This window comes from Ovis canadensis, chromosome 14 (assembly GCF_042477335.2).
Source record: "Ovis canadensis isolate MfBH-ARS-UI-01 breed Bighorn chromosome 14, ARS-UI_OviCan_v2, whole genome shotgun sequence".
NCBI lineage: Eukaryota > Metazoa > Chordata > Mammalia > Artiodactyla > Bovidae > Ovis > Ovis canadensis.
The window spans coordinates 37,598,825-37,626,513 of NC_091258.1; the positions used below are offsets into that span (position 1 = coordinate 37,598,825).

General features: G+C 41.8%; 2 protein-coding genes across 7 annotated transcripts in view; one reads left to right on the top strand and one right to left on the bottom strand.

The window, feature by feature from the left end:
* Positions 1-3,911, bottom strand: part of GNAO1 (G protein subunit alpha o1) — a 182,860-nt gene extending 178,949 nt beyond the window's left edge. Inside the window, exons 1-2 of one of the 3 annotated variants that reach the window (XM_069549891.1) lie at positions 2,828-3,911; positions 2,551-2,593 (exon numbers count right to left, since the gene is read on the bottom strand). In XM_069549891.1, the coding sequence (XP_069405992.1) occupies positions 2,551-2,593; positions 2,828-2,945 (161 nt within the window). In that variant the 5' untranslated portion in view covers positions 2,946-3,911. The remainder of the gene's footprint in view (positions 1-2,550; positions 2,594-2,827) is intronic. The other 2 variants (XM_069549892.1, XM_069549890.1) reach the window with 2 other exon arrangements.
* The window catches only part of CES5A (carboxylesterase 5A), a 273,642-nt gene continuing 249,785 nt past the window's right edge, over positions 3,833-27,689 (top strand). For all 4 annotated transcript variants that reach the window (XM_069549889.1, XM_069549888.1, XM_069549885.1 and 1 more), the window contains exons 1-2: positions 3,833-4,096; positions 5,463-5,566. The gene's annotated coding sequence lies outside the window, so the exon portion shown is untranslated. The remainder of the gene's footprint in view (positions 4,097-5,462; positions 5,567-27,689) is intronic.

Consider the following 27,689-nt stretch of genomic DNA (forward strand, 5'->3'; position numbering starts at 1 on the left):
CTCACAGTTTTACCTACAAAAATCTCAACTTTGCCTGATCTTTCTCCAAAAAGGCGTCCTGTGGGATGATGGGGGGTGGGGGGTAGGATCGGGGGAGTGCAGGGAAAAGAGAAAAAGTGCCAGGTCATCTGATTTAACCATCCGAAACATCTAATGCTTGATTTTTTTTAAATTGTTTTTCTCTCGTGTAACCAACTATAAGTCCCTTAAGACTTTTCCAGGGAAGTCTAAATACAGCCTTCATTACACAATTAGGAATTTTCATTCTAAAATGGCACACCTATCTCCTTGGAAAGCGTGGCTCTCTTTGAATAAAAAAGGAAAGGTACCCTTCAGGGAAGTCGGTATATATTTTTACACTTCTTATTAAATCAGCCTAGTTTATGGGGCTTGTTCAGGAAAAGCAGGTAAGGAGTTGCTTTGGCAGATGCAAAGTTAATTTCCAGACTGGAGCCTACCCGTCATTTTATCCCCTCTCCCTTCACCCGAGTGTTTCCGAAAGCCTTCGGTCCCCTCGTCGAAGAAGCTCGGCTCTCTCCGCCGGGGCCCCGGCTCGGTTCCGAACACTGCCGAGTCCCTCCGAGCCCCGCGCCCAGAATCCGCCGAGCCGAGCCGAGCGCCACCGAGCTGAGCCTCATCGACTTTTCCGGCCTCGGCTGGGCGCTGTCCACCACTCGCAGCGCCTGAAACCTCACCCCGCTCCGGTGGCTGGGGCTTCTACCCGGCTTCAAGTCGGCCACTGCAGATTACAGAGTTCTGAAGTTTTGAAATGTCCCCCGCTGGGAGAAAGGTGTGGTGCTGCTTGCATCTACCGACCTGCAAGAGCTCCTGGCAGATGCAATATGCACCTTGTTGCAAAGTGCAATTCCCCAGGCCCCGCCTCCCCATCCATTTGGGTTGCACAAGCTCCAGAGAAGCCCCAGGCCAAATTACCCGTAGCTCAGTGGGGTGCGGCAAGCCGAGGGGCCTCTGCAAAGAAAGCCCCAGGGAGCTCTAGAACAAAAATAAGAACATGTCAAGCCGACGGGAGAAATTGTCTCCGAGTCGCTACTCCCTACCATCATGGCGCCTCCTAGAACCCGCTTGTCATGCCTGTTACACATGCAAGATTTTTTGCATATTGGTTTTGAAATCGCAAGCATGCTTCGTCTCTGTCTCCCACCCACCTTTCTGCGAAAGGGGTTTTAATTTTCCAGTATTTTCCTACGGGATGCAATTACTTCGGCTATTCTGTCAAGTTGAAAAATAATCATTTTTGTTTACTGCACAGCAACCCCTAATTAGGAGCTGTGTGTGCACGAAGGTGTCACAGCAAAGCGACGTGGAATCTTCGCTAAACGGTCTTAACGAACTCCTCCGTCCCGAACTGACAAGACAACGGAAGCAGCAGGGCCAGGAGGCCCGAGGCGCACTCCCTTTTCCTAAAGACACCCCCTCCCCAAGCAAAGCTGCCTGTGGGCTCACCAGGAACTGCTAACCAGGAGTGGATGGGGCAAGAAGCCCGGGAGTAGAGCAAGGAGGGGCGAGGCTCCTTACTGAGCAAGTGTGAAAGGGAAGGAATATCCCATTTTGTTTTAATTTTCAACCATCACTCAAATCCACCTCCAGTTAATTAGGAGGGGAAACTGATATCTAAGGCAGAAGGGGGTGGTGTGGCAAGTGGGGCCTGAAATCCGCATTGTGGGTAGATTACATGGAACACAGCCTATGCAGAGTGTAAATAACTACATTGATAAAGGCCAGAGAGTGAACGAAAACTGCCAGTGTCAGGAGAGCAAAGGCTGGGAAGGTGGGGGAGAAGGAAGGGGCAGCAAGGGGCGGGCATTTAACCTCACATCCAGCGTCCTATCTTCCACCTCTACCTTGGATACATCTGTGCCAGTCTCATTCGATTGGAAGTCCACCCCTGCCCCTACCACACGCCCCTTCCCCCAACCTTCGTCTTTTTGAGGTGAGGGGGCAGAAACCACAGCCTCTAATTCAGCACCAAATCCATGAACAGCAGACACCTGATACTCCACCCCAGCCTAGGGCTGGGTCCCCTCCATGTTTTTGCCAAGTTCAAAAATCACTGCCCCAGGAGAAGAGCAGGGGTAAATGGGATTATGGATGTAGAGTGGGCGGAGGGGGGTGGAAGAAGGAGAGAGAGATATGCAGAATGAAACAGAGACACAGAAACAGAAATGGAGGCAGCCATACACAGGAAACGTCCCACAAACAAGAGTAATGACCATAATCATACCAATAATGTGATGTTCTGATCAATATGGCGGACATTGTCATTCATACAACTACAGGCGCTCCCCTTCCCTCCACCCCCTTGGGGAGAAAAAAAAAAACACCCACCCGGGCAGCTGGGGTGGAGGACCCAGAACCAACGCAGGGCCTGGGAGAGGGGAGTCAAATTCAGGGGCGTGTGTGTGTGTGTGTGTGTGTGTGTACGAATTAAAAACCGGGCCTGGAGAGTGATGTGAAGTGAACAAGGTAATAAAATTCATTTTAAAAATTACGCTTAATAAAAGTACAAATCCCAATACCACAGGGACTTACTTCATCTGCTTCACAATGGTGCTTTTTCCTGATTCTCCAGCCCCTGTTGGGACAGACAGCGGGGGGGAAACTGGTGAGTGTCAGCTTAGGGGAACGGGGCGGGGGGGGGGCTGCAGGGGGAAGGGGGTAAGACATGCTAAAGAGTGGGCGATCGTGGGCACATCGTGGTGCCAACTCGCGGGCCAGGTCTCCCCAGGAGCGAGCGGGATCGGGGGACTGGTTGGGGGGTGCAGAGTGGCCAGGGTCGAGGGATGGGGGTGGCAGCCCCGGTCCTTACCCAGCAGGAGTAATTTCACGTCTTTAGCGGCGCTGATGCCATCCTCTTTGAGGTTTTTCTCAATCGCCTTGCTCCGCTCGAGGGCGGCTCGCTCCTCTGCGCTCAGAGTACATCCCATGGTGGCCCCTTCCCTGCCACAGCCCGCACGACTCGGCTGGCACGGCTCCCCGGCTCGGCGCGCCCCCCACCCCCCCAAAGAGCAGAACCTGGGCTCAAAGGGGAAAAAATCACGATAGCCTCCCCTTGGCTGAAAACAAAAATGTCGAGAAACCAGAACCCCCCAAAAAGACAGCCTCTAACAAGCTCCCAGCCGCGGAGACTCGCGGCAGCTGGCGGGGCTCTGGGGGTGTCGAGGCGAAGGTGGCCGGGGTCTGGGGCTCCGGAACCGAGGGAGGAGGCGCCCGCGGTCCGAGGAGGCGCGGGCTGCAGGCACTGAGGCTTGTGCACGACCCAAAATAAATAAAATAATAGTCGAGGCAGGAGCCGGAGTCGGCGGAGGGTGGGGTGGGGGGGCAGGGTGGGTCCTTCTACCGCTGCTGCCGGAGGAGGAGGCGGCGCGGGGTGTGGAGGGAGTGAGTTAGGGGGTGCCGCTAGTGCATTTGCATCGCGGATCCTCCGCCGTTGGTGCGTCCGCGGCGCCTTCGCCGACCCCCGCGCGCTGGGCAGGGCTGGGCAAGGGGCCGGGCCGGGGGGCAGGTCTCTAGCGGGAGGCGGCGTCGCTGTCTCCCAGAGCTCGCATCGCTCGACGGAGCCTACCGGAGAGAGAGGGAGAGCGAGAGGGAGCCGCGGGCAGCCAGGAGCTCGAGGGGGAGAGAGAGGAGAGAGGCTGGGAGGGAGGGGAGAAAAAAATGAAGGGAGAGCGAGCGAGCGCGCGCGCACAGGCCGGGAGGGGGGAACAGGCGAGCGCAGCGCGCGAGTGCGCCAGCGGCTCTGCGCACCCCGCACCGCCAGCTGCCCGCTGACGTCAGCAGGGCCGCGCGCCGGGCCCCCGGGACCGGGAGGGGCGGGGGGCGGGGGAGGCGCGCGCGTCGGGGCCCGCGTCAACTAGCGGCGGCGCGCGCGTGGCGCGGCCTCCCCTCCCCCCACTCCCCGCAAGGCCCGAGGCTCCCAGAGGTGGGCTCGTGCAGGCCTGGCGGGGGCGGGGCCGGGGGCCGGGCTCGCGCCGCGGCGCCCCTCCCCGCCCCCGCCTCCGCCCCGGCCCCACGCGCCGGCGGCCCCGGGCCTCTGGTCGATGGGAGCGCGGGGCTGGGTGGCCTGCGCCGCGGTCAGGTGGGTCCACTAGCTGCGGGCCGGCGCCGCCTCCCTGCCTCTCCCGTTTCTTCTCCATCTTGGCTCCGGCAGCTCACCTTCTTGGTTGCTCTCCTGCTGCTGGGGCCGTAACGGCTGAGGTCAGGTGGCCCCACTGAGAAGGTGGTTCTGAGGAAACCTGCGTTCCCTGTCATTCGCCCTTGAGGATTGGGGGCAGATTCGGATTTTTCGCTTCCTGCGTCCTACATTTATTGAGCACCTAGTATGTGAGAGAAGTAGGCTGTGAAGAGAGGAACACAGACGGTTAAGACAAAGACAGGGCCAGTTCTCAAGGAGCCTCTGCTTCCCTTTGCCCTCGCGGACCCTGCTCCGTGATTCCCGGCCAAGGGGGGCAGCACACGCGACAGTTCCCATGCTGAGAAGCTTTTCGATGGGCAGGACAGGTTTTCATGGAGTGATGCTTACTTCCTCAACACTTGCTTTTCTCATTTTGGAGGGTTTAGTTTGATTGTAGCCTATCTCCCAAAACACAGATAAGTTAAATGAATTTGAGTAAATTTTCGGTAAGAGAAGAGAGTTTCCTCTTCCTGTTTTAAAATACTCCCCCGTCTCTTTTTAAAATAAAAACCCAGAAACCTGGGTCAGTTAGTGTACAGCTCATGCAATACTGAGGAAACACGTACACGTCTCCAAGAGTTGGGCATATTCTGTGTGGTCTGGGTGATTTTGAAGAAACTATTAAATAGTTCTCACTGCACAAAATGGTTTTACAATCAGTTCCATCAGGCGGCCTCAGGGGCACTCCTAGAGAAAGGGGCCAATGGGAAAGATTGCATGGGGATAGGAGAGGCAGGCGGCCAGTGGAAAACGTGTTGTTTTTTTTTTCCTAACAGTTGGGCATTTTTGTGGCTCTAAAAGCGAACTTGTTTGTTTCATTTCAACAATAGAAAAAACACCCCTGTTTTTAGAAACGTTACCCAACATAGAAATACATTTGCAATGGGGAAAAAAAGGCAATTAAGGCCCACCCAGAAGAAAACATTTTCCCTCCTGTATTTTTCAGTTTGTTGTTTCCCAGTTTGGGTTTGCCTAATTCCACAAATAGCTATTTATGTCAAAAGTTGTATGTAATATAATTTGAATATTTACACTTAGATCACATTTTACATGTTCTAGAAAACTAACAAAAGTCCCCTATAGAGAATTGTTTTATGAAGTAAATAACTTCCCTTCTTCCCCACCCCCACCCCTACCTTGTGTGTAAAGGAGGGGAGTTTAGGGGAAAAATATGGTTTCTTTAAAATCTGGGTGTCACTAAAAATCAGTCTCCCAGATTCAAACAGCTTAGCTAACCAACATTCTGTATAATTTGTTATTTCTTTTAAAGGTTGTTAGGATGATTATGCAGATCTATCAGATATAGGAAAAAAATTAAGCCACCTCACCCAGATTCTGCAGTCCCTGAAAAGCTGCATCTGAAATAATGAAGAGGTAAGACCATAGCCATTTCTTTGTAAATGGTGGATCATATTTTACATTTTAATGCTCCTTCATGTCAAGTAATTTTTATTTTAAGAACTTAGACTCTTGGGGCATTGTGGTTTATATGGTTGAATCAAACTGTCTTTGATTTTTGGTATATTTATTCCTTATTGGTGTCATACCTAGTATGGTGGAGATACAAACTTGTGTTTTGTGTTTTTTCTTTACTCACTCAGTACTTATTAAGCACCTGCCTGCCATGAACAACGTGATGTTCTAGGCACTGTAGATGTTGTATTTCAGGTTTGTGTACACTGTTTTCTTTTCCTGGGTCACTTTGCATCTTAATAGCTGGGCTTCATAAAATACTAATAATAATCCGCTTCACCTGTGTGGTGCTTTACAGCTTACAGAGCACTTTTATGAAAATTATCTCTTGTGATCCTTCCATGTAAACCTCAGTTAGGGACTGTGGTGTTGGAGCATCATGGCTGAGTGGAAAGAGCCTGGGCCCATATCAGCCTGGGTTCCCATTTTACAGCCGAGAAAACGGAGCCTCCAAGGGACTGAATAAATTGTTCAAGGTCATACAGTCATGAAGTACTAATCCAAGATTCCTTTTACAGGTTTGTGGACCATTTGAAAGATAACATTTTGCATGTACTTATTTTATATATATGTCTATATATGTAATGCTTCCTAGACTCACAGAAAGCTTACAACTCCAGAAACCAATCATATTCTGGTCTCCCTCGCCAAAAGAAGTGAGGATGACAACATCTCAGTTCTCAATGAATTATTAATGATTAGATAATACCATACATGTTTAATTTGTCCACAGTTAATTCCTGTGGGAATGAGGAAATTACAGTCCTAACATCAGGAGTAATCAGGGACAGATTTCACTTACTTTTATTTTATATGATCTTCGGAATTATTTCTCTGATTGTTACTGTTGACCAAAAGAATAATTTTCATTTACCCCACTTTAGATCAACTATAGCCTGTTCAGCATGTTTTTAATTTCAAAAGTATATGGTCAGCATATTTTATAACTCTCTCTAAAAGAAACAACAAAAGCCTACAATGAGTTGCTTTTATACATGTGTCTCCTAACTCTGGAGGACAGTAATTTATGATATAAGCAAGATCCAGCTCTGACTTACAAAATATGGGCTCTGATCTGATGAACTGAATTTCCCTATTTGTTACCTTTTGTGGTTGCTTTAATCAAATGTGCATGTATTTACCACCTACTGTGTTTAATGTATTGATTTAGACTCAAAGAGAGGTTTAGACATGAGCTTGGCTTCCTGCAATCTTGAAATCCCTGGAATGTTTCAAAACCATTCACATCAGAACCAACTGGGGTGCTTGTTAAAAATTCAGTTAATCTTAATTCTGCCAAATCAGACTACTCTAAAATCTGCATTGGTAGCCACTCCCTAAATGATTTTTCTGTACACAAAGTGTTAGGTCTTGTAGAGAATCTGTGTTAATTAATATTGCTGCTGCTGCTGCTAAGTCGCTTCAGTCGTGTCCGATTCTGTGCGACCCCATAAACGGCAGCCCACCAGGCTCCTCCATCCCTGGGATTCTCCAGGCAAGAACCCTGGAGTGGGTTGCCATTGCCTTCTCCAATGCATGAAAGTGAAAGTGAAGTCACTGAGTCGTGTTCAACTCTCAGCGACCCCATAGACTGCAGCCTACCAGGCTCCTCCGTCCATGGGATTTTCCAGGCAAGAGTACTGGAGTGAGGTGCCATTGCCTTCTCCGATTACATATATTTACATATATAAAGTCCAAATATCTTACCTGTTTCTGAATTTAAATTTTCTTTGGTAGTTTTTGTATTTCTGTCAAAGGAAAAATTTATGAAAATTACTATTCCTTATGAACACTATTGGAGAAGGCAATGGCAACGCACTCCAGTACTCTAACCTGGAAAATCACATGGATGGAGGAGCCTGGTGGGCTGCAGTCCATGGGGTTGCTAAGAGTCGGGCACGACTGAGCAACTTCACTTTCACTTTTCACTTTCATGCATTGGAGAGAGGAGCCTAGTGGGCTGCCGTCTGTGCGGTCGCACAGAGTCGGACATGACTGAAGAGACTTAGCAGCAGCAGTATGAACACTGTTCTCCTCACAGGAAGAAAATAGACTAAAATATGTGGTTCATGAGCAAAATGAAACCAAACTAAATGTCATATGTATTAGGCATTTGGGGGAGAATGGTAGATCACTAGAGACTTGTTAAGTTTCTGCATTAGGGTTTTTATTTTATTTTTTTAATTGATAGCTTACACTCTAACTTAGTGGTGAATATAATTTAAAAGGTCGTCTGGGCAAGGCTAAGACACGACTTAGAATTTCTGATAAATATCTGGCATTAGGGAAGATGCTGATCCAATTCTTTTTATGTCCCTGCTGCTGCTGCTGCTAAGTTGCTTCAATTGTGTCAACCCCATAGACGGCAGCCCACCAGGCTTCCCCATCCCTGGGATTCTCCAGGCAAGAATACTGAAGTGGGTTGCCATTTCCTTCTCCAGTGCATGGAAGTGCCATTGCCTATCTCCCTAGAAGATATTAATAGGACTAACCCCTATTAATTAATTAACCTATTAATATTCAGTGCTTCTCTGGTTGATATTAGTATTATTTTGTGCACATCTCTCAGACCTACCAAAGCAGTGATTATCAAATGTTATTGTGTATACAAATTATTTTGGGATGCTTTCTTTTTCTTTGGATTTTTTAAAAATTTTATTTTTTTTAACACCAAAAACAGTTTGTATTGGGGTACAGCAATTAACAATGTTATGATAGTTTCGGGTGAATATCGAAGGGACTCAGCCATACATATACGTGTATCCATTCTCCCTAAAACACCCCTCCCACCCAGGCTGGCACATAACATTGAGCAGAGTTCCATGTGGGTTGCTTTCTAAAATGCAGATTGCTGATTCAATGTCTAGAATTTCTGATTCAGTGAGTCTCAGGTGGAGCCTGGAAATGTTCATTTTTAAGATCATACATTCTCCGTCAAGAGATGCACTTAGGAAACACATCACTGGACTTTAAACTCCTATGAGGGGAGGGAGTTATCACTTCCTATATATTCCAAAAGGTCAAGCATGGCCCATTGTCCACAGATCATCAGTTCTAATGATTATTAACCAAATTCGCCTGTCTCTATGCAAGGGCTAAAGCAGATCATATAGCAAAGTTTTTCCCAGTTCTGAGACTTTTTGGTTTTTCTAATGGAAATTTTATGACTTAATTCTAGAAAGTGTTTAGTGATTGGGTGATTTCAAAGAGGTGATGACTTCTTTTCAAGTAAGTTTCTGAAAAATGATACTGATTTTAAACAAACAAATGGGAAGTGTATTGGTATTTAGGAACTTGTGAGAAGAGCATATACCAAATGTCTCTGAAGTTCTCATCAGAATATTTTTCCCTAAATTTCTTCTCTCATTTGTTGTTTTGTGGACTTTATGAAAAAAAAAAGTTTATCTTTGTTAGAATAAAAGATGACATGGGAAGAAGTAAAGGATTTTTGTACTTTTAAATGAAGGGACTTGCCTGAAGACTTGTAGGTAATTGAGTTGAGCTCTTAAGTTATTGAAGTCCATTATGCAGTCACTGTTGGAAACGTTATTTGTTGAGTGTATTTGATGGTTCAAGAACCCCAAAGAGGGTATGCTTTATGATTTTTCTCAATTTAGGATAGCAGGAAACTCCCACAGGGATGCATTTGGCTTAAATTAAGTAGAAAGTTGAAGGGGGTTAGCGCTGGTGCTTTCACATTGGTAAAACTGACCAAGAGCTGAAATTGAAGTTGGAGGCTTGGCTTAAAGTAAAGGCATTACTTTAATGGCCCTGATCCCTGTTGGCATTTTCTTGGAAAATCTTTCATCAGAAACCAAGATTCTTATTTGTTATAATAAGTGTAATAGGACTTTTCAATTTACCTGAGCTAGCTTTGACTGATATGATTAGCAGGTACATGTTTGTAAGTTCAGTTCAGTTTAGTTGCTCAGTTGTGTCTGACTCTTTGTGAGCCCATGGACTGCAACACGCCAGGCCTCCCTGTCCATCACCAACTCCTGGAGTTTACTCAAACTCATGTCCATTGAGTCAGTGATGCCATCCAACCATCTCATCCTCTGTCGTCCCCTTCTCCTCCTGTGTTCAATCTTTCCCAGCATTGGAGACTTTTCAAATGAGTCAATTCTTCACATCAGGTGGCCAAAGTATTGGAGTTTCAGCTTCAGCATCAGTCCTTCCAGTGAATATTCAGGACTGATTTCCTTTAGGATGGACTGGTTGGATCTCCTTGCAGTCCAAGGGACTCTCAAGAGTCTTCTCCAATACCATAGTTCAAAACCATCAATTCTTCGGTGCTCAGCTTTCTTTATGGTCCAATTCTCATATCCATACATGACTACTGGAAAAACCATAGCTTTGAGTAGATAGACCTTTGTTGGCAAAGTAATGTCTCTGCTTTTTAATATGCTATCTAGGTTGGTCATAACTTTTCTTCCAAGGAATATGCATCTTTTAATTTCATGGCTGCAGTCACTATCTGCAGTGATTTTGAAGCACCCCAAAATAAAGTCTCTCACTGTTTCCACTGTTTCCCCATCTATTTCCCATGAAGTGATGGGACCAGATGCCATGATCTTCATTTTCTGAATGTTGAGCTTTAAGCCAACTTTTTCACTCTCCTCTTTCACTTTCATCAAGAGGCTCTCTAGTTTTTCTTCACTTTCTGCCGTAAGGGTGGTATAATCTGCATATCTGAGGTTATTGATATTTCTCCTGGCAATCTTGATTCCAGCTTGTGCTTCTTCCAGCCCAGCATTTCTCATGATGTACTCTGCATATAAGTTAAGTAAGCAGGGTAACAATGTACATCCTTGATGTACTCCTTTCCATGTCCAGTTCTAACTATTGCTTCTTAACCTGCATACAGATTTCTCAGGAGGCAGTTCGGGTGGTCTGGTATTCCCACCTCTTTAAAAATTTTCTACAGTTTGTTGTGATCCACACAGTCAAAGGATTTGGAGTAGTCAATAAAGCAGAGTAAGTAAGTAAGTGTTAGTCACTCTGTTGTGTCCGACTCTTTGCGACCCCATGGACTGCAGCCCACCACGCTCCTCTCCATGAGATTTTCCAGGAAAGGATACTGGAGTGGGTTGCCATTTCCTTCTCCAGGGCCTCTTCCCAACCTGGGGATTGAACCCGCGTCTCCTGCACTGCAGGTAGATTCTTTACCAACTGAGCTACAAGGGAAGCCCTTGTAGAAGCAGATGTTTTTCTGGAACTCTTGCTTTTTCGATGATCCAACAGATGTTGGCAATTTGATCTCTGGTTCCTCTGCTGTTTCTAAATCCAGCTTGAACATCTGAAAGTTCACCATTCACATACTGTTGAGGTGTTGAAGCCTGGCTTGGAGAATTTTGAGTGTTACTTTGCTAGCGTGTGAGATGAGTACAATTGTGTGTTAGTCTGAGCATTCTTTGGCATTGCCTTTCTTTGGGATTGGAATGAAAACTGACCTTTTCCAGTCCTGTGGCCACTGCTGAGTTTTCCAAATGTGCTGGCATATTGAGTGCAGCACTTTCATAGCATCATCTTTTAGGATTTGAAATAGCTTAACTGGAATTCCATCACCTCCACTAGCTTTGTTTGTAGTGATGATTCCTAAGGCCCACTTGACTTCACATTCTAGGATGTCTGGCTCTAGGTGAGTGATCACTCCATCGTGATTATCTGGGTCATGAAGGTAATTTTTGTATAGCTCTTCTGTGTATTCTTGCCACCTCTTCTTTATTTCTTCTGCCTCTATTAGGTCCCTACCATTTCTGTCCTTTATTGTGCCCATCTTTGGGTGATTAGCAGGTACATGTTTGTAAAGTATTTATTTAATATTTACTGAGTCCTCCAGAAGACAGGAGATTTCCTGACACAAAGAATTCTTGCATTATTTATCATATTTTCTATCTCCATAGAGCCTTTCACACATGCAGCTCAAACACATTTTAGACATTATCTCATTAGTCTTCTGTAAGCTCAAGGGCCAGTCTTATTACTGCATTGCTTTTTAAAGATAAAAATGTTTTTGTTTGTTCCTAACAGTTGCAATTGTGAAAGCAAAACAGAGGTGAGTTTATATGAATTCAGTTAAAACCAGTTTGGATCGTCTGTAACCAGTGTGACTGGAAGAGGGCTAAGCTATCAATTAATTCAAACTTATTAGAAGTAGGTTGAGGGTGTTTGGCCAGACTAGACTGATTTAATTTTGTGACCTGTCTGCATCCTCTAAAGCGCATGTGGTTTGGGGTGTTCCCAAAGTCTGCCAAGTACTGAGAACGTAGTGTTCCAGTGGGGAAACATGGTTCTTCAGTTGTGTGGACATTTAGGCGTATTATCTATTCCCCAAGGCCCTGTAAAACCCTGACCTCTGTGGCAGGGAAAAACATTTTTATGAAATTCCTGTGTGTGTGATGGAGCACATCAATAAAATTGAAGAAGGGTAATTCAGAGAGAGATGTGTTTCCAGCCAGTCCTCTAGGACTTTTAACTAGGATCATTCAGACCTTGAAGCAGAAAGAACTAGTTTTCCTCTCAAGGAAGCTTGCAGTTGGCTGTCTTTCCCCTTGGCCACTGTAGCCTTTGGAGAAGGCTAACAGAAGAGGAAAGAAAAAAGAGGAGGGAGGACTTTGAATTAGTTACATCCAATAGTAAATTTATAACAGCACTTTTTCTAGTGACCAAAGAGAGGACATATGCAGATTTCAATAAAAACACTGAATGTAATGGTATAAAATGGCCAAAATTAAAGATGTAGATGCCCAAAGGTAATCTTAAAAAATTGATTAATAGTGGAAGTAGTTTTCATGGATTGAGAAATGGAATAGGTGCAGGGAAAGAAAAACGGTAAATTTGGGGATTGTTCAGTTTGAGCATCCTTTCTTTGATTCTGCCACCTCTGTTTCTGTTTTAGCAGAGATGTGAATCAAAGGGTTGGTGAATCCTTCTTTCCTTCTTTTTCGCTTCTCCCACCTCTGCTCCACTCCAGTACTTGGATTAATCCCAGGATAAACATTTCTCCAGTTAGAAAAGAATGATAAGAATGAAAATTTCCCTATCATTGCCTTCATTTATTTAATACATATTTATTGTGTTTACTGTGTATCAGACTCTGTTCCGGGAACGCACTGGGAATACATTGTTGAATATAACACACTTGGTCCCCTGCCATCACAGTGCATATAGGCTCTGATCTTTGAATTATAGCACTCTCTCTCACACATTATTTGATTTGATTCTTTTAACAACCCTTTGAAATAGCCAAGATTTCTATTTATATTTTATGCATAATAAAAGTAAACTTATGGGAGTTCAAGTGATTTATTCAAGATCATGTAGCTGGTAAATTGTATAATCAGGATGGTCACCCTAATTTTCTGAATTCCAAAACAGTGTTCTTTCTGTCGCATTATGCCTGAGATCCAAAGTTTAAAGATTATGTCTAAGTTGCTCTTTTTTAAAAATTGAAGTATAGTTGATTTACAATGTTGGGTTAGTTTCTGGTATACATAAAGTGATTGTTATACATATGTATGTATATATACTCTTTTTTAGGTTCTTTTTAAGTTGCTCTTTTAAATAGCACCTAAACCAATTATATTATTTATAATTTAGTGAGCTATTGCTTTACTCAATACTCCTCTCCCCGTTTGTCAGATATTATTGATCATTATAAGTGAACTTTAAACAATTTATGATCCCAAGATATTTATTCCAAGTTGTTTGTAGTTCTTTATATAAAATAGGTTATCTTTGTAGTGCATAATTGTCAAAATATTCTCCATGTTTTGCAACACTCTCTCCCTCATAAAGATAACAACCAGAAATAGGGAGTAGATGATATATATAATAATTAAAGGAAGATATTGAAAAATTTTAGTCCCAATATGTTTGGGAAAGTAATTTTCAAAAGTGAAAAAAAAAAACCCACTAACATCAAGCCAACAGAGGGAAGAGAGCACTGGGCTAGGAATCGAGAAACAAAACTTTTAATCTTGGTTCGGGAAATTCTGTTTTCTTTCCAGGCCCCAATTTCCTCAATTGAGGAGTTGAATTTTAAACATATTCTCTGATCTACATCCATAATTCTAAATCTGAGTTCAGTGAACAGAGACCCTGGAGAGGGACATTTAGGAAACTATTGAAGGGAGAGCAACAGGTCCTTCCGCAGGGCAAAGCAAGAAAACGTTACAAACCCGTTCAGTTCTTTGATCTGAGTCTGTTGGTTCCAGTACTGAAATGGTTCCCTTTTCGTTTTTTTCTCTTCAGATCAAGAGTGAATTTTTCATACTTTTTAATGGCATTTGCTTTAGAAATATAACATCTTTGTAAACAAAACAAGCCAGTATTATGAAAGGACTGTAAGGACTATAGATTGATTCTGATTTTTCAACTTAGAAGTGATACCACTCCTGGATATACTAGAATTTTTTTTAAAGCCTATCTTGAAAGGTTTTCTCCAAATTGCCTTATGTCTCTTTAAGCACTGCTGCTGCTGCTGCTAAGTCGCTTCAGTCGTGTCCGACTTTGTGCGACCCCATAGATGGCAGCCCACCAGGCTCCCTCATCCCTGGGATTCTCCAGGCAAGAACACTGGAGTGGGTTGCCATTGCCTTCTCCAATGCATGAAAGTGAAAAGTGAAAGTGAACTCGCTCAGTCGTGTCCGACTCTTAGCTACCCCATGAACTACAGCCTACCAGGCTCCTCCGTCCATGGGATTTTCCAGGCAAGAGTACTGGAGTGGGGTGCCATAAGCACAGCAGGCACATAATGGCTCGTAATCACCACCCAATTGATTTTGAGAGTATTTCTTTGTGGGTGAATAGGATGAGTGGGAAACATCCCACGGGGCTGGTGGGGGGGGGGGGCGGGGCGAATGCCAAGGGAGTAGCATAGATCCAGGAGTGAGACAGCCAGGGGTAAGTAACCAAAGGGGCAGATGAGCTTGAAGTGTGGTCGGCCTTCTCCCAACAGCCTCTCCGACTTCTATTCAGCCCTGCTCTTATTGTGATTTTCTTTGGCACTGGTTCTGACAGTTCTCCCAATTCTTCCCTCACTTTCCACACTCCCAAATCATATCTGCTAGGTTAGTAGTCATTTGGTTAATGAATACTAGTTGCTCCCTGCCTACTTGTTGCAAGGGTTTCTTCGAGGGAATGGAGGAATTCAGCCTGTGCTTAGAGATATCAGTCTCTAAGCATGAAGGAACTTAAGCATGGAAGAGAGGATTTATGGGTTCCTTCAACAGTGAGTTAAAAATTAGTTTTTCTTTCACTGAAAAAGTGATCTGGTACTTTAAAGAAAAGTGGAGTTGCACAGAGGGGACCTGGCTTCTCTACTCTAGGCTGTGATATTTCAGAATTCCTTGGGAGTGAAGAGAACTTGCTGTTGGCTCTGGAATCCAGGTGCCCCTTGTTCACCTCAGGGACCTATACTATTTAGGAATCCGCCTCTTTCACAGCTGGCTGCCATTATTAGAACTATTGAGAAAAACCACTGTTACCTCTGTGGCAACATCCTGAGGCTTATGTCTGAAAAAGAGTTCAAGTAGGAGATGAGAACTTGGGTCAGGTAGATCTTTTCCAGTTCTTTCATCAGGAGCACTTAGCTCCCTGGGGGAAGCTAACCCTTGTAACAGGTCCCAGACTGATACAGGCCATAAGCAAAGAAATCCAAGAACCCCTTGTTAAGCTACTCAGTGGCTGACCTTCAAATAAGTCTCTGCAATGGTCCTTCTCTGAGCTTACACTGGCCCTGAGTAGTAGGCTCTCAACTTGGTCCTATGACTGATTCAGGTAATAGCATTTGTTAGGTTCTTGTATCTGACTCTGACTCTGCTTTGGGATTGGAGTTCTTCTTTGATCTTCTCAACCTCATGGAACTTCGAACCAAATCTTGAAACCCAAGTCTGCACAACTGGATCCTTACAAATTGCTATTTCTCTGATGCCCATCGTCAGTTTACTTGAAACTTTAGCTGTTGTCGGTGCCTGACTCCTAACAAATTGCTCCTCTTTTGGATTTCCACATGTTTACATTGTAGGGCCTTCCTCCCACTCCTATAGTAGTCTGCATGAACCATCTACTTACTGTCAGATTCCCTTGATACCATATCTTGCCTGCATATTTAGATTTTTTATTTTTGGTGCTTATTGAGTAGACCTGATATCCTGCCTGGTCCCAATGGGATTACGTATAGTCATTCTCAAACTTTAATGTGCATGAAAATCACCAAGAGTGCTTATTAGAAGTGCAGGTTCTGGGGTTCTACCTTTAGAGATTGTAATTCAGTAACTCTGTGAAATCAGGCTTAGACATCTGCATTTAAACACATACCCCTAAATAATTTTGGAGTAGATAGTATAAAAACCACAATTTGAGACCACAGTTCTATTCGCTGGGACTTGATCCTTCCTTAGGCCCCATACCATTACTAACCAAACTTGATTTTGACAGATCATGAAAAAATTGCTTTACCATGAGGAATTTCTGAATATTATAATCAGTTACACTTTAGAATATTATTTTTGTTTCTGTTTTTCTACTCATTAAAAACTTTATAGAGGTTCTAATACCTCGCTAACTGAACTCTGACTAGTCATTCACGTATACCACAATTTAGAGTCCAGATTTTGCTCATAATTTGGGTTCTAATTTCTTGTGGTGAAGTAAACAGGGTGTTTTAGAAATGCATGAATTATTGTCTCCATCAGCACTTTGCATTTATTTCAAAGAAAGAAAAGAGTAAAGATCAGAACAAAGATCAGTGAAATATAAAACAGAAAAGTAGAGAAAAAGAAATGCAATAAAAAGTTGCTTATTTGGGAAGATCAGTTAAAATTGATAAACCTCTAGCTAGACTCATAAGGAAGAAAAGATTTAGGATACAAATTACTAATTCCAAGAATGAGAGAAGTGGCATCATTACATATTATGCTAGTATTAATAAGGATAATGAGAGAATATTATAAAAAACTTAGATACTAATAAATTCAACACTTAAAAGAAATGAGCAAATTCATTTTGAAAGACAAAAACTATCAAAGCTTACTCAAGAAAAAACAGATAATCTGAATGAACTCATATCTGTTAAAGAAATTAAATTTGTAGTTAAAAATATTCCCATGAAAAAAATGATAGGCCCAAATAGATTCACTTGGGAATTCTGCTAAACTTTCAAGGAAGAGGAGAAAAAAAAAATTCTCACAAACACGTCCATAAAATTGAAGAGAAAGGAATACTTCCCAACTCATTCTATAAGGCCAGTATCACCTTGATACCAGAACCAGACAACATTACAATAAAAGAAAATTAGAGACCAATGCATAGCCATGAAATTAAAAGACACTTACTCCTTGGAAGGCAAGTTATGACCAGCATACCAGCATATTCAAAAGCAGAGACATGACTTTGCCAACTAAGGTCCATCTACTCAAGGTTATGGTTTTTCCAGTGGTCATGTATGGATGTGAGAGTTGGACTGTGAAGAAAGCTGAGTGCCAAAGAATTGATGCGTTTGAACTGTGGTGTTGGAGAAGACTCTTGAGAGTCCCTTGGACTGCAAGGAGATCCAACCAGTCCATTCTGAAGGAGATCAGTCCTGGATGTTCTTTGGAAGGACTGATGGTAAAGCTGAAACTCCAGTACTTTGGCCACCTCATGAGAAGAGTTGACTCATTGGAAAAGACTCTGATGCTGGGAGGGATTGGGGGCAGGAGGAGAAGGGGACAACAGAGGATGAGATGGCTGAATGGCATCACCAACACGATGGACATGAGTTTGGATGAACTCCGGGAGTTGGTGATGGACAGGGAGGCCTGGCATGCTGTGATTCATGGGGTCACAAAGAGTCAGACACGACTGAGCGACTGAACTGAACTGAACTGATCCCTTGTGAACATAGATGTAAATGTTCTAAAGAAAAAGGAACTCACAATTCTTTACTAAAACCAAAACCCCAGTGCTTCTTTTAATTCAGTTGAGGTTTTTGGTAGAAAGCCACATGCATTTATATCACTAATAAAGTATATACTATAGATGTACACTTTGGTATTTGGTGTTCCTAAAAAACTGATTCAAAGTGAGGAAGCACTAGAACATAAAAAAGCCACAAACAGAAATGGCTTTGCCCTCCAGGGGACTTTATAACTGCCTTCACTATATGAAGGTAGGAGACCTAAGGTTATATTTATTATAATTTATTTTTATAATTTAATATTTATTATAATTTATAATTTATTTGACAGATAGGATTTAACTATAAGATAAACTTATTCTTTGCTTCCTTTGGCAATCACTTTTACATTTTAAAAAATCAGGAGCAATTCAGTTCAGTTCAGTTCAGTCGCTCAGTCGTGTCCGACTCTTTGCGACCCCATGAATTGCAGCACGCCAGGCCTCCCTGTCCATCACCATCTCCCAGAGTTCACTCAAACTCACATCGATCGAGTCAGTGATGTCATCCAGCCATCTTATCCTCTGTCGTCCCCTTCTCCTCCTGCCCCCGATCCCTCCAGGCATCAGAGTTTTTTCCAATGAGTCAACTCTTCCCATGAGGTGGCCAAATTACTGGAGTTTCAGCTTTCCCATCAGTCCTTCCAAAGAACATCCAGGGCTGATCTCCTTTAGAATGGACTGGTTGGATCTCCTTGCAGTCCAAGGGACTCTCAAGAGTCTTCTCCAACACCACAGTTCAAACGCATCAATTCTTCGGCGCTCAGCCTTCTTCACAGTCCAACTCTCACATCCATACATGACCACAGGAAAAACCATAGTCTTGACTAGATGGACCTTTGTTGGCAAAGTAATATCTCTGCTTTTCAATATTCTATCTAGGTTGGTCATAACTTTTCTTCCAAGGAGTAAGCGTCTTTTGATTTCATGGCTGCAGTCACCACCTGCAGTGATTTTGGAGCCCCCCAAAATAAAGTCTGACACTGTTTCCACTGTTTCCCCTTCTATTTCCCATGAAGTGATGGGACCGGATGCCATGATCTTCGTTTTCTGAATGTTGAGCTTTAAGCCAACTTTTTCACTCTCCTCTTTTACTTTCATCAAGAGACTTTTTAGTTCCTCTTCACTTTCTGCCATAAGGATGGTGTCATCTGCATATCTGAGGTTATTGATATTTCTCCTGGCAATCTTGATTCCAGCTTATGCTTCTTCCAGCCCAGCGTTTCTCATGATTGTACTCTGCATATAAGTTAAATAAGCAGGGTGACAATATACAGCCTTGACATACTCCTTTTCCTATTTGGAACCAGTCTGTTGTTCCATGTCCAGTTCTAACTTTTGCTTCCTGATCTGCATACAGATATCTCAAGAGGCAGGTCAGGTGGTCTGGTATTCCCATCTCTTTCAGAATTTTCCACAGTTTATTGTGATCCACACAGTCAAAAGCTTTGGCATAGTCACTAAAGCAGAAATAGATGTTTTTCTGGAACTCTCTTGCTTTTCCCATGATCCAGCAGATGTTGGCAATTTGATCTCTGGTTCCTCTGCCTTTTCTAAAACCAGCTTGAACATCTGGAAGTTCACAGTTTACGTGTTGCTGAAGCCTGGCTTGGAGAATTTTGAGCATTACTTTACTAGGATGTGAGATGAGTGCAATTGTGCAGTAGTTTGAGCATTCTTTGGCATTGCCTTTCTTCAGAATTGGAATGAAAACTGACCTTTTCCAGTCCTGTGGCCACTGCTGAGTTTTCCAAATTTGCTGGCATATTGAGTGCAGCAGTTTCACAGCATCATTTTTCAGAATTTGAAATAGCTCAACTGGAATTCCATCACCTCCACTAGCTTTGTTCGTAGTGATGCTTTCTAAGGCCCAGTTGACTTCGCATTCTAGGATGTCTGGCTCTAGGTGAGTGATCACACCATCGTGATTATCTGGGTTGTGAAGATCTTTTTTGTATAGTTCTGTGTATTTTGCCACCTCTTAATATCTTCTGCTTCTGTTAGGTCCGTACCATTTCTGTCATTTATCGAGCCCATATTTGCATGAAATGTTCCCTCGGTGTCTCTAATTTTCTTGAAGAGATCTCTAGTCTTTCCCATTCTGTTCTTTTCCTCTATTTCTTTGCATTGATCGCTGAGGAAGGCTTTCTTATCTCTTCTTGCTATTCTTTGGAACTCTGCATTCAGATGCTTATATCTTTCCTCTTCTCCTTTGCTTTTTGCTTCTCTTCTTTTCACAAATATTTGTAAGGCCTCCCCAGACAGCCATTTTGCTTTTTTTGCATTTCTTTTCCATGGGGATGGTCTTGATCCCTGTCTCCTGTACAATGTCATGAACCTCATTCCATAGTTCATCAGGCACTCTGTCTATCAGATCTAGTCCCTTAAATCTATTTCTCACCCCCACTGTATAATCATAAGGGATTTGATTTAGGTCATACCTGAATGGTCTAGAAAGTGGTTTTCTCCACTTTCTTCAATTTAAGTCTGAAATTGGTAATAAGGAGTTCATGATCTGAGCCACAGTCAGCTCCTGGTCTTGTTTTTGCTGACTGTATAGAGCTTCTCCATCTTTGGCTGCCAAGAATATAATCAATCTGATTTCGGTGTTGACCATCTGGTGATGTCCATGTGTAGAGTCTTCTGTTATGTTGTTGGAAGAGGGTGTTTGGTATGACCAGTGCATTTTCTTGGCAAAACTCTTATTAGTCTTTGCCCTGCTTCATTCTGCATTCCAAGGCCAAATTTGCCTGTTACTCCAGGTGTTTCTTGATTTCCTACTTTTGCATTCCAGTCCCCTATAATGAAAAGGACATCTTTTTTGGGTTTTAGTTCTAAAAGATCTTGTAGGTCTTTATAAAAGAAATATATTGAATCTATATTTTTTAAGTTGAATTTTTCAATGCTTCATTTCATTCAGTGCTTTATATTTTTGTGTTTTTTCATGATAATCTAGCAGATGATCTTTACTCATAAAATTATGAACCAAATATGTTTTATTCATACATTGTTTAACTAGAAATATTTTGGTTAACTTTTATGTTTATGTCTGTCTGATCGTAAATCTTCAATTAATTGGTTTACTTAAAAGATGTATGTAGTACTATCCTTGATCTACAGAGGGATAACCAACTTTGTTTCTTTTTTTTTTAGTCTTCATGTTTGGCTTAACTCTTCTTCCTAACCACAGAATTTGCTTTTTAAAAAGTAAAGATTCTAGCAATATTACTAAGTTCTTTTTTTTTTTTTTTACTTTATTTTACTTTACAATACTGTTTTGGTTTTGCCGTACATTGACATGAATCCATCACGGGTATCCATGTGATCCCAAACATGAACCCCCCTCCCACCTCCCTCCCCACAACATCCCTCTGGGTCATCCCCGTGCACCAGCCCCAAGCATGCTGTTTCCTGCATTGGATGTAGACTGGTGATTTGATTCTTACATGATAGTATACATGTTTCAATGCCATTCTCCCAAATCATCTCACCCTCTCCCTCTCCCTCTGAGTCCAAAAGTCCGCCATACACAGCTGTGTCTTTTTTGCTGTCTTGCATACAGGGTCACCATTGCCATCTTTCTAAATTCCATATATATGTGTTAGTATACTGTATTGGTGTGTTTCTTTCTGGCTTACTTCACTCTGTATAATCGGCTCCAGTTTCATCCATCTCATCAGAACTGATTCAAATGTATTCTTTTTAACGGCTGAGTAATACTCCATTGGGTATATGTACCACAACTTTCTTATCCATTCATCTGCTGATGGACATCTAGGTTGTTTCCATGTCCTGGCTATTATAAACAGTGCTGCGATGAACACTGGGGTACATGTGTCTCTTTCAATTCTGGTTTCCTCGGTGTGTATGCCCAGCAGTGGGATTGCTAGGTCATAAGGCAGTTCTATTTGCAATTTTTTAAGGAATCTCCACACTGTTTTCCATAGTGGTTGTACTAGTTTGCATTCCCATATTACTAAGTTCTTGCTGATATGTTTTATCATGATAATCACTACTTTTAATTTTGAAACTATAAACACTTAAACTAACCCATAAGATTGTAAGGACTCTATGAAAAATGCATCACAATTTATTGTAAATATAGTATTACTGTAAATACTAACACTATTGTTGCATACGTTAGATTAAATTATTTTATGATAAAACTGTCACTTAAGAACAAATCAAAAGCTATTTGGTAAGACATTTAAAATTTTTTGTGATAATTGAGTGCCTTAATTATGCATGGAGATGATAAACAAATTAAGGATATAATTGAACTAAGTGCCGCCTTGGATTAATGACTCTCCAAAGGTTATAGTCAAATAATTATCCTTCATTTCTGGTTTGATAGAATAATTAAGTTAGAAATGTGACCCTGAAACTGCTTTAGAAAACCACTACTATAACAACAACAACAACCATCATGCTAACAAATAATAATAGCAATTATTACTACCACTACTAGTGCCGCCATTTGGTGAGCACTTTCTTTGAGCCACTCCCTGAGTCAACAGGGCAAAATATTTATTTAATTGACACCACAATTTCTAATGTAAGACTTGTTCTACTCATTATACATACAAGGAACTGTCCTTCACTTTTCTTTTTGTAGAATCACATCTCCTCCATTGTTAGTTTATATAGTTTAAGTAGATTTGCTCCAGCCCCAGATTCCAGAGGGGGCAATAAAGCTTAGGGTTAGCCAATTTGAGAATCTCATCCCAGTGGGCACAACATTGCCTTAAAGGAGCAAGGGACACAAGCTGTATCAGTCAGTACTTCCCCCAAGACCATCTCTATTGTTTTCAGTAACAGTATGGATAGATTGCTGCAATACATGTAGACATTGAAGATACAAAATTCAATTCACTTCTACTTCTTCCTCTGTCTCTAAAGTTATGATGGAAGATTGGAAAACATTCATGGGCCTGCCTAAGCCCTGCTCCTGTAATTCATGTGGGCTGTATAAAGTAGACTGTATATAGTGCTACCTATTTTAAGCCTCATACTAAAGCCTGAATATCAGTGAAATCATGGTTTTGATATATTATGTTTTTTTCTGATATAAATTAAAGTAGATATATGATTATTAAAATTTTGTCTACATACTACCTAAAAAAATTTCATGTTTTGCAATGGTCTGCGTACCATATTTTGGAAAATTCTGGACTAGAGAAGATGTCACACCGTGCTGTGTTGTTTAGAATGCTACATTTGTTTACTCATTTAAAGTTTAAACATGTGTTTAAAGTTATAACATCTCCCTTCCAAAAAAAAAAAAAACACTACGAGCAGTTCTGGGGAAAAAAGTCACACGCAGAGGAAAAAATGTTTTGGATTGTATTTTAACTTGTGTTTTGTGCCAGTATGGATATGAATCAATTATGAGGTGGTCCTTTTTGCATATTTGATAAAGTTTTTCTCTTGTCATCCATGCCATTTCTCTGGAGCCTAACCTGTAGCTCTGGGCAAAAGGAAGCCAGCCTCTAATGGCTCCAAAATTAGTATGTCTTTCTCTCACTCTCCTGTTCAGATAAGACCTCTCACTTTAGTTTCCCTCTGTGAATAATGATAAATTAGGCTCAAAAAGTTGGGACATGTCTTTGGTTTACTATGTTATCTGTAGCACCATGCCAGTGCTCAGCACAGAGTAGAGCTTGATGTATATTTATTGAATGAATGAATAAACAAATGAGCATATTCATACACAGGCTTGTCAAGTGAGCAAGTGAGGTACTATTATTATTGATGATGAAACTGAAGCTAGGAGAAGTTATGAGCTGTCTTTCATGTCATATAATCAGTGACAGAATTGTCTTTTACCCTTTGTGTAGATCCCTGAAGTACATTTGGTGAGTAAATAAGTTAAACAATAATGTGTATTATTCTTTTAAACATACTCATACTTTATTGGTTCTAAAAGGCACATTTCAAAGAGAGACAAACTGGCTTCATGTTGTTAAGAACCAAGTGAAGGTGGGGTAGGAATGAAGGGATAAAATGGGCAGATTTACAGTAACTTGAATATCTTAGAAGTAGCTTGAACATGTTGTCTAGTAATAAGAGTAATTTAATGATGAAATAACAGTGAATGCCTTGAAGTAGCTCACACACCAGTTTTTGTCTGTGTCATAAAGATGTAATTAATAAGAAAATTGTTTCATGCTGGAAAATGCTTCTTGTGAGATCTGTATTTTGGTACACAAAGCATTTGTTTCTATTTACCTTGAAAAAATCCTTCTCAGAGATAGCATGTGGAGAGCAGCCATCTGTCCAGGATTACACTTCTGAATTGCTATTTCTCTGAACTCGCCGGACTCTGTATATGTTAATTTTAAAAATAAGGACTGTTTTCCCCCTTTATTAAGTTTGTTTATCAACCCTATTATAAAGATATACTTATAATCTAATGTGTTAAGAACTGTTGATTGGCTATTGAATAACAAAGTGGGAGCCCTGGAGTCTCTGAATTCAGCTGCTGACTGTTTATACTGCCCCCCTAGACTTTGGAACAAATCATCATATACGTCTTTGCTTTCCTCCAGATAAACAGCTTTGAATGTTCATGAAATGAGGGGTAATTCAGATGCTTTTTAGCTGATTATGACTCTGGTAGAGCTGAACTGAGGTGCAGGAGTGATCTTAATTCTTATACCCACTACTCTAATCTGACCTCAGAAGTCTGATGCTGAGCAAGTGGAAAGAGACCCGACTATCACCAGGTAAGCATCTCTTCTGGATGAAGCTATATTGCCTAGAACAGACACAGATTTATTTTAAAAGGCTCTTTTCATGTGCATCATCTCATGCAAACCTCTTTCAACCATGGAAGGTAATGGGGCTGGTTTTACTACCCCGGTTTTACTGGTGACAAAATAGAGGCTCAGATTGGCTAGGTGATTTGATCAAAGTAACACAGTTGTTGGGTGGTAGAGCTGGGATTTTAATTCGTATTTTCAAATCTCTTTACATAATGCAAAAATCTTTGATTTTTCTGGAGAAAGACATTGTAAGAAGTTAAAGGGAATATGTCATTTATAGTTGGTAGAGTTTTAACTACTTTGACCCCCTTGCAAGATTTTGTCTTTATGTAATGTAATATCCTTTTACTTAAGCAAAAATCTGGTGGCTCAGACAGTAAAGAATCCACCTGCAATGTGGGAGCCCTGGGTTTGATCCCTGGGTGGAGAAGATCCCCTGGAGGAGAGCATGCTATTCCTAAAAAAGCTTGGAAAAGAATGAAATATTTTTATTTTTCTTTTCAACTTTCTCCTCAGAAGATCAAGGGGCATTTTATTCTTGGGTCATTTACTTCACCAAACTTTTATTGAGTGCCATGTACCAGACCATGACCAGCAGTCTCCTCCTTTGTCCTGGTGTTAGCCATCAGATGATGCTTCTGAGAACATAGTAGAAGGCTTTTATTTCCCTTGTAAAATGTGAGTGTGTGGTGGCCACACATGAGGACTTCTGTCCTGCTAAATAAGCAAGGATAGAATTTTCTGTCCCTCTGTGTATGATGAGTACTTTACCGTATATTGCCTTATTGTTGTGAGATGTTTCACAAGCATTTGCTATTAGAAAGTAAGCTCCTTGAAGGAAGAAACCATGGATTATTTCTACCCTGCTTCTGTACCCAGGACAAGTCCTCAATAGTGAGGAATTTTTGCCAGGGAGTCCATGGATGGATGAGCATCACAGAACTTGTGAGCTCCCTGAAATTGAAAAAAAAAATTAATTTTGCATGTGCAATTTTTGAAATAGATCCATCATTTTCATTAGATTCTCAAGGGGTTCAGAGACTCAGTGGCTAACCGCTATAAGTTAACACTCTGATGGACCTTCGATGAATACTTGAGTGGGAGAAACAACAGCAAGACATATGACTTTGATGTACAAGAGAGTGTTGTCATGATCAGAAGGCATGTTTGGGGATGGCTCTCAGTCCCCCAACACTGGAGATGTTAATAGTTGGATGACCCATCAGTGATACTGTTGTTGGCATGTTGATTTATTCTTTTTTGCCTTATGATTTTATGATAATATCAATCTTCACTGAGGAATACTTCACATTCTTCACACCTTACCCTGACACCATACCCATTTTTCTGTGATTCACTGTTTGGACTATTTATATGCCTGAAGAATCTCTCTGACAGATAACCAGAAACCACGCAAATCAAGCTACGGAAACTGTGACCATAGGAATGTGTGTGCAATACCAAACAACAGGCAGGGAACTTAGCATGAACTCTAGAAAATAAAGAGAAGGTAGAATGATTTTTGAATTAAAGACAGAAGATCAGAAGATGGTAGTTGACAGGCAGGTCGACACAGCTGCTAATAGATGAAACAGAATAGGATTTAATTTGATACTAAATTGGACTAGTTACCTGTAAATTGAGGCCTCTGAGCAATTTTAGTTAGTGCTGCAACTTTGCTACTTTCATTCAAAGAAATTAGGACAGTGCAGCTTGAGATGAGTTTCAGAAGTGCCAAGCTGTAAAAACGTTCATTTTCAAGTATGTGTATATACAAATTAGTGCACGAATAAAGCAACATGTTTGGATTTCCCTGGTAGTCCAGTGGTTAAGAATCTGCCTGCCAATGCAGGAGACACGGGTTCCATCCCTGGTCTGGGGAGATTCCACATGCTGTGGGCCAACTATGCCTGTGCACCCTAGAGCCCATGTTCCACAAAAAGAGAAGCCACCGCCAGGAGACTGCACGTAGCAACTAGAGAGTGCCCCTGCTTGCTGCAACTAAAGAAAATCCACCCACAGCAACAAAGAACCAGTGCAGCCAAAAGTTGAATAAATAAATAAATATTTTAAAAGGACATTAAAACTACATGTTCATGCCCTGATCCCCATAGAGATAAGAATCGACCCATACATATATATTCATTCACATGTATGCCAGAGGTAAGGAGTATTAAATATGGTATCTGGTAGACAGTTTTCACATGCAGGGAAATAAGAGTATTTCAAAGCAAATATCTGATCAACGAGAAGGCTATTTTAGGTGATATGCTGATGCCTCTTTCAGGGTTAATGTCACAAAATTTCACAGAGTGTATAAGGAACTAAGTGTAGGCAGAACCCAAGCTGAGAGTATAGTATCATATCAAGAGCAAGTCTAGGTGAGAGACGTCCTACAGATATCCATTATAGTCTACAGGAAACTGGCCACCATTATATGCTCCACTTTTCCATGGAAAAGAGCATTTGTTAAATCACAATAATGAACAGCTCCAGTCCCAGGTTGCTGGATGGCGTAGGGCCCTTTAATCAAATGTCTCCTCAACATGCTTTCTGATGATCTTCTGAGCTGGCTGTTTTATTTACTCTTTAGCATTCTGCAAAGTCTCAGCATCCTTTAGCTTGTGCATTTTTGATGAGTGTGGTATTTCTATTTTTACATATTTTGTAAACTTTGAGGAATGCAGGGGTACATAGAGAGAAAGAAACGGTGGCGAACTTCTTCCTTTATTTAATCCATCCATGCCTCAATCTTGCAGAGACAATCTAAAGCTGTACCTGTTAAAGCTAGCTGATTTGCCAAGTGTTTTTCCTCCGAAGGGACATCACCTATTTTTAGCCACAAAGAAGTGTTAGGAAGGGGAGGAAGGCATACCTCAGAAGGACAGATCTGAAATGAAGCCCAGAATACTGAAGAGAGTGGTGTGGAAAAGCAAAGAGTGCCTAGTGAAAGGTCACTGAAGCAGTGAGCACAGAGCTAATGTTCTGGATAGTTGTAGGAAAAGCCTCAATTAAGAGTTCTGTTAATAGAGAATTTAGGAAATGTTATTAAAAAGTTCTCTAAGCCAGTCTAATAAAGGAAATCAGGACATGGCAAACTAGGCTGGTTGTTTAATTTATTCAGTAATCTGTATTTTTTAAGATTGATGCAAATTATCAACACATTTATTGAGCAACTATATGTATACAAAGCATTCTGTTAGGAAATGTGTGTGAAAGGTGAGATGATGGTATTTTAAAAACACAAGATGAGTACATGTTCTCCAAAAATGTAAGGAAAACTATGTTAAGAACTGTGTTTGGTACTTTCTGTATATTGT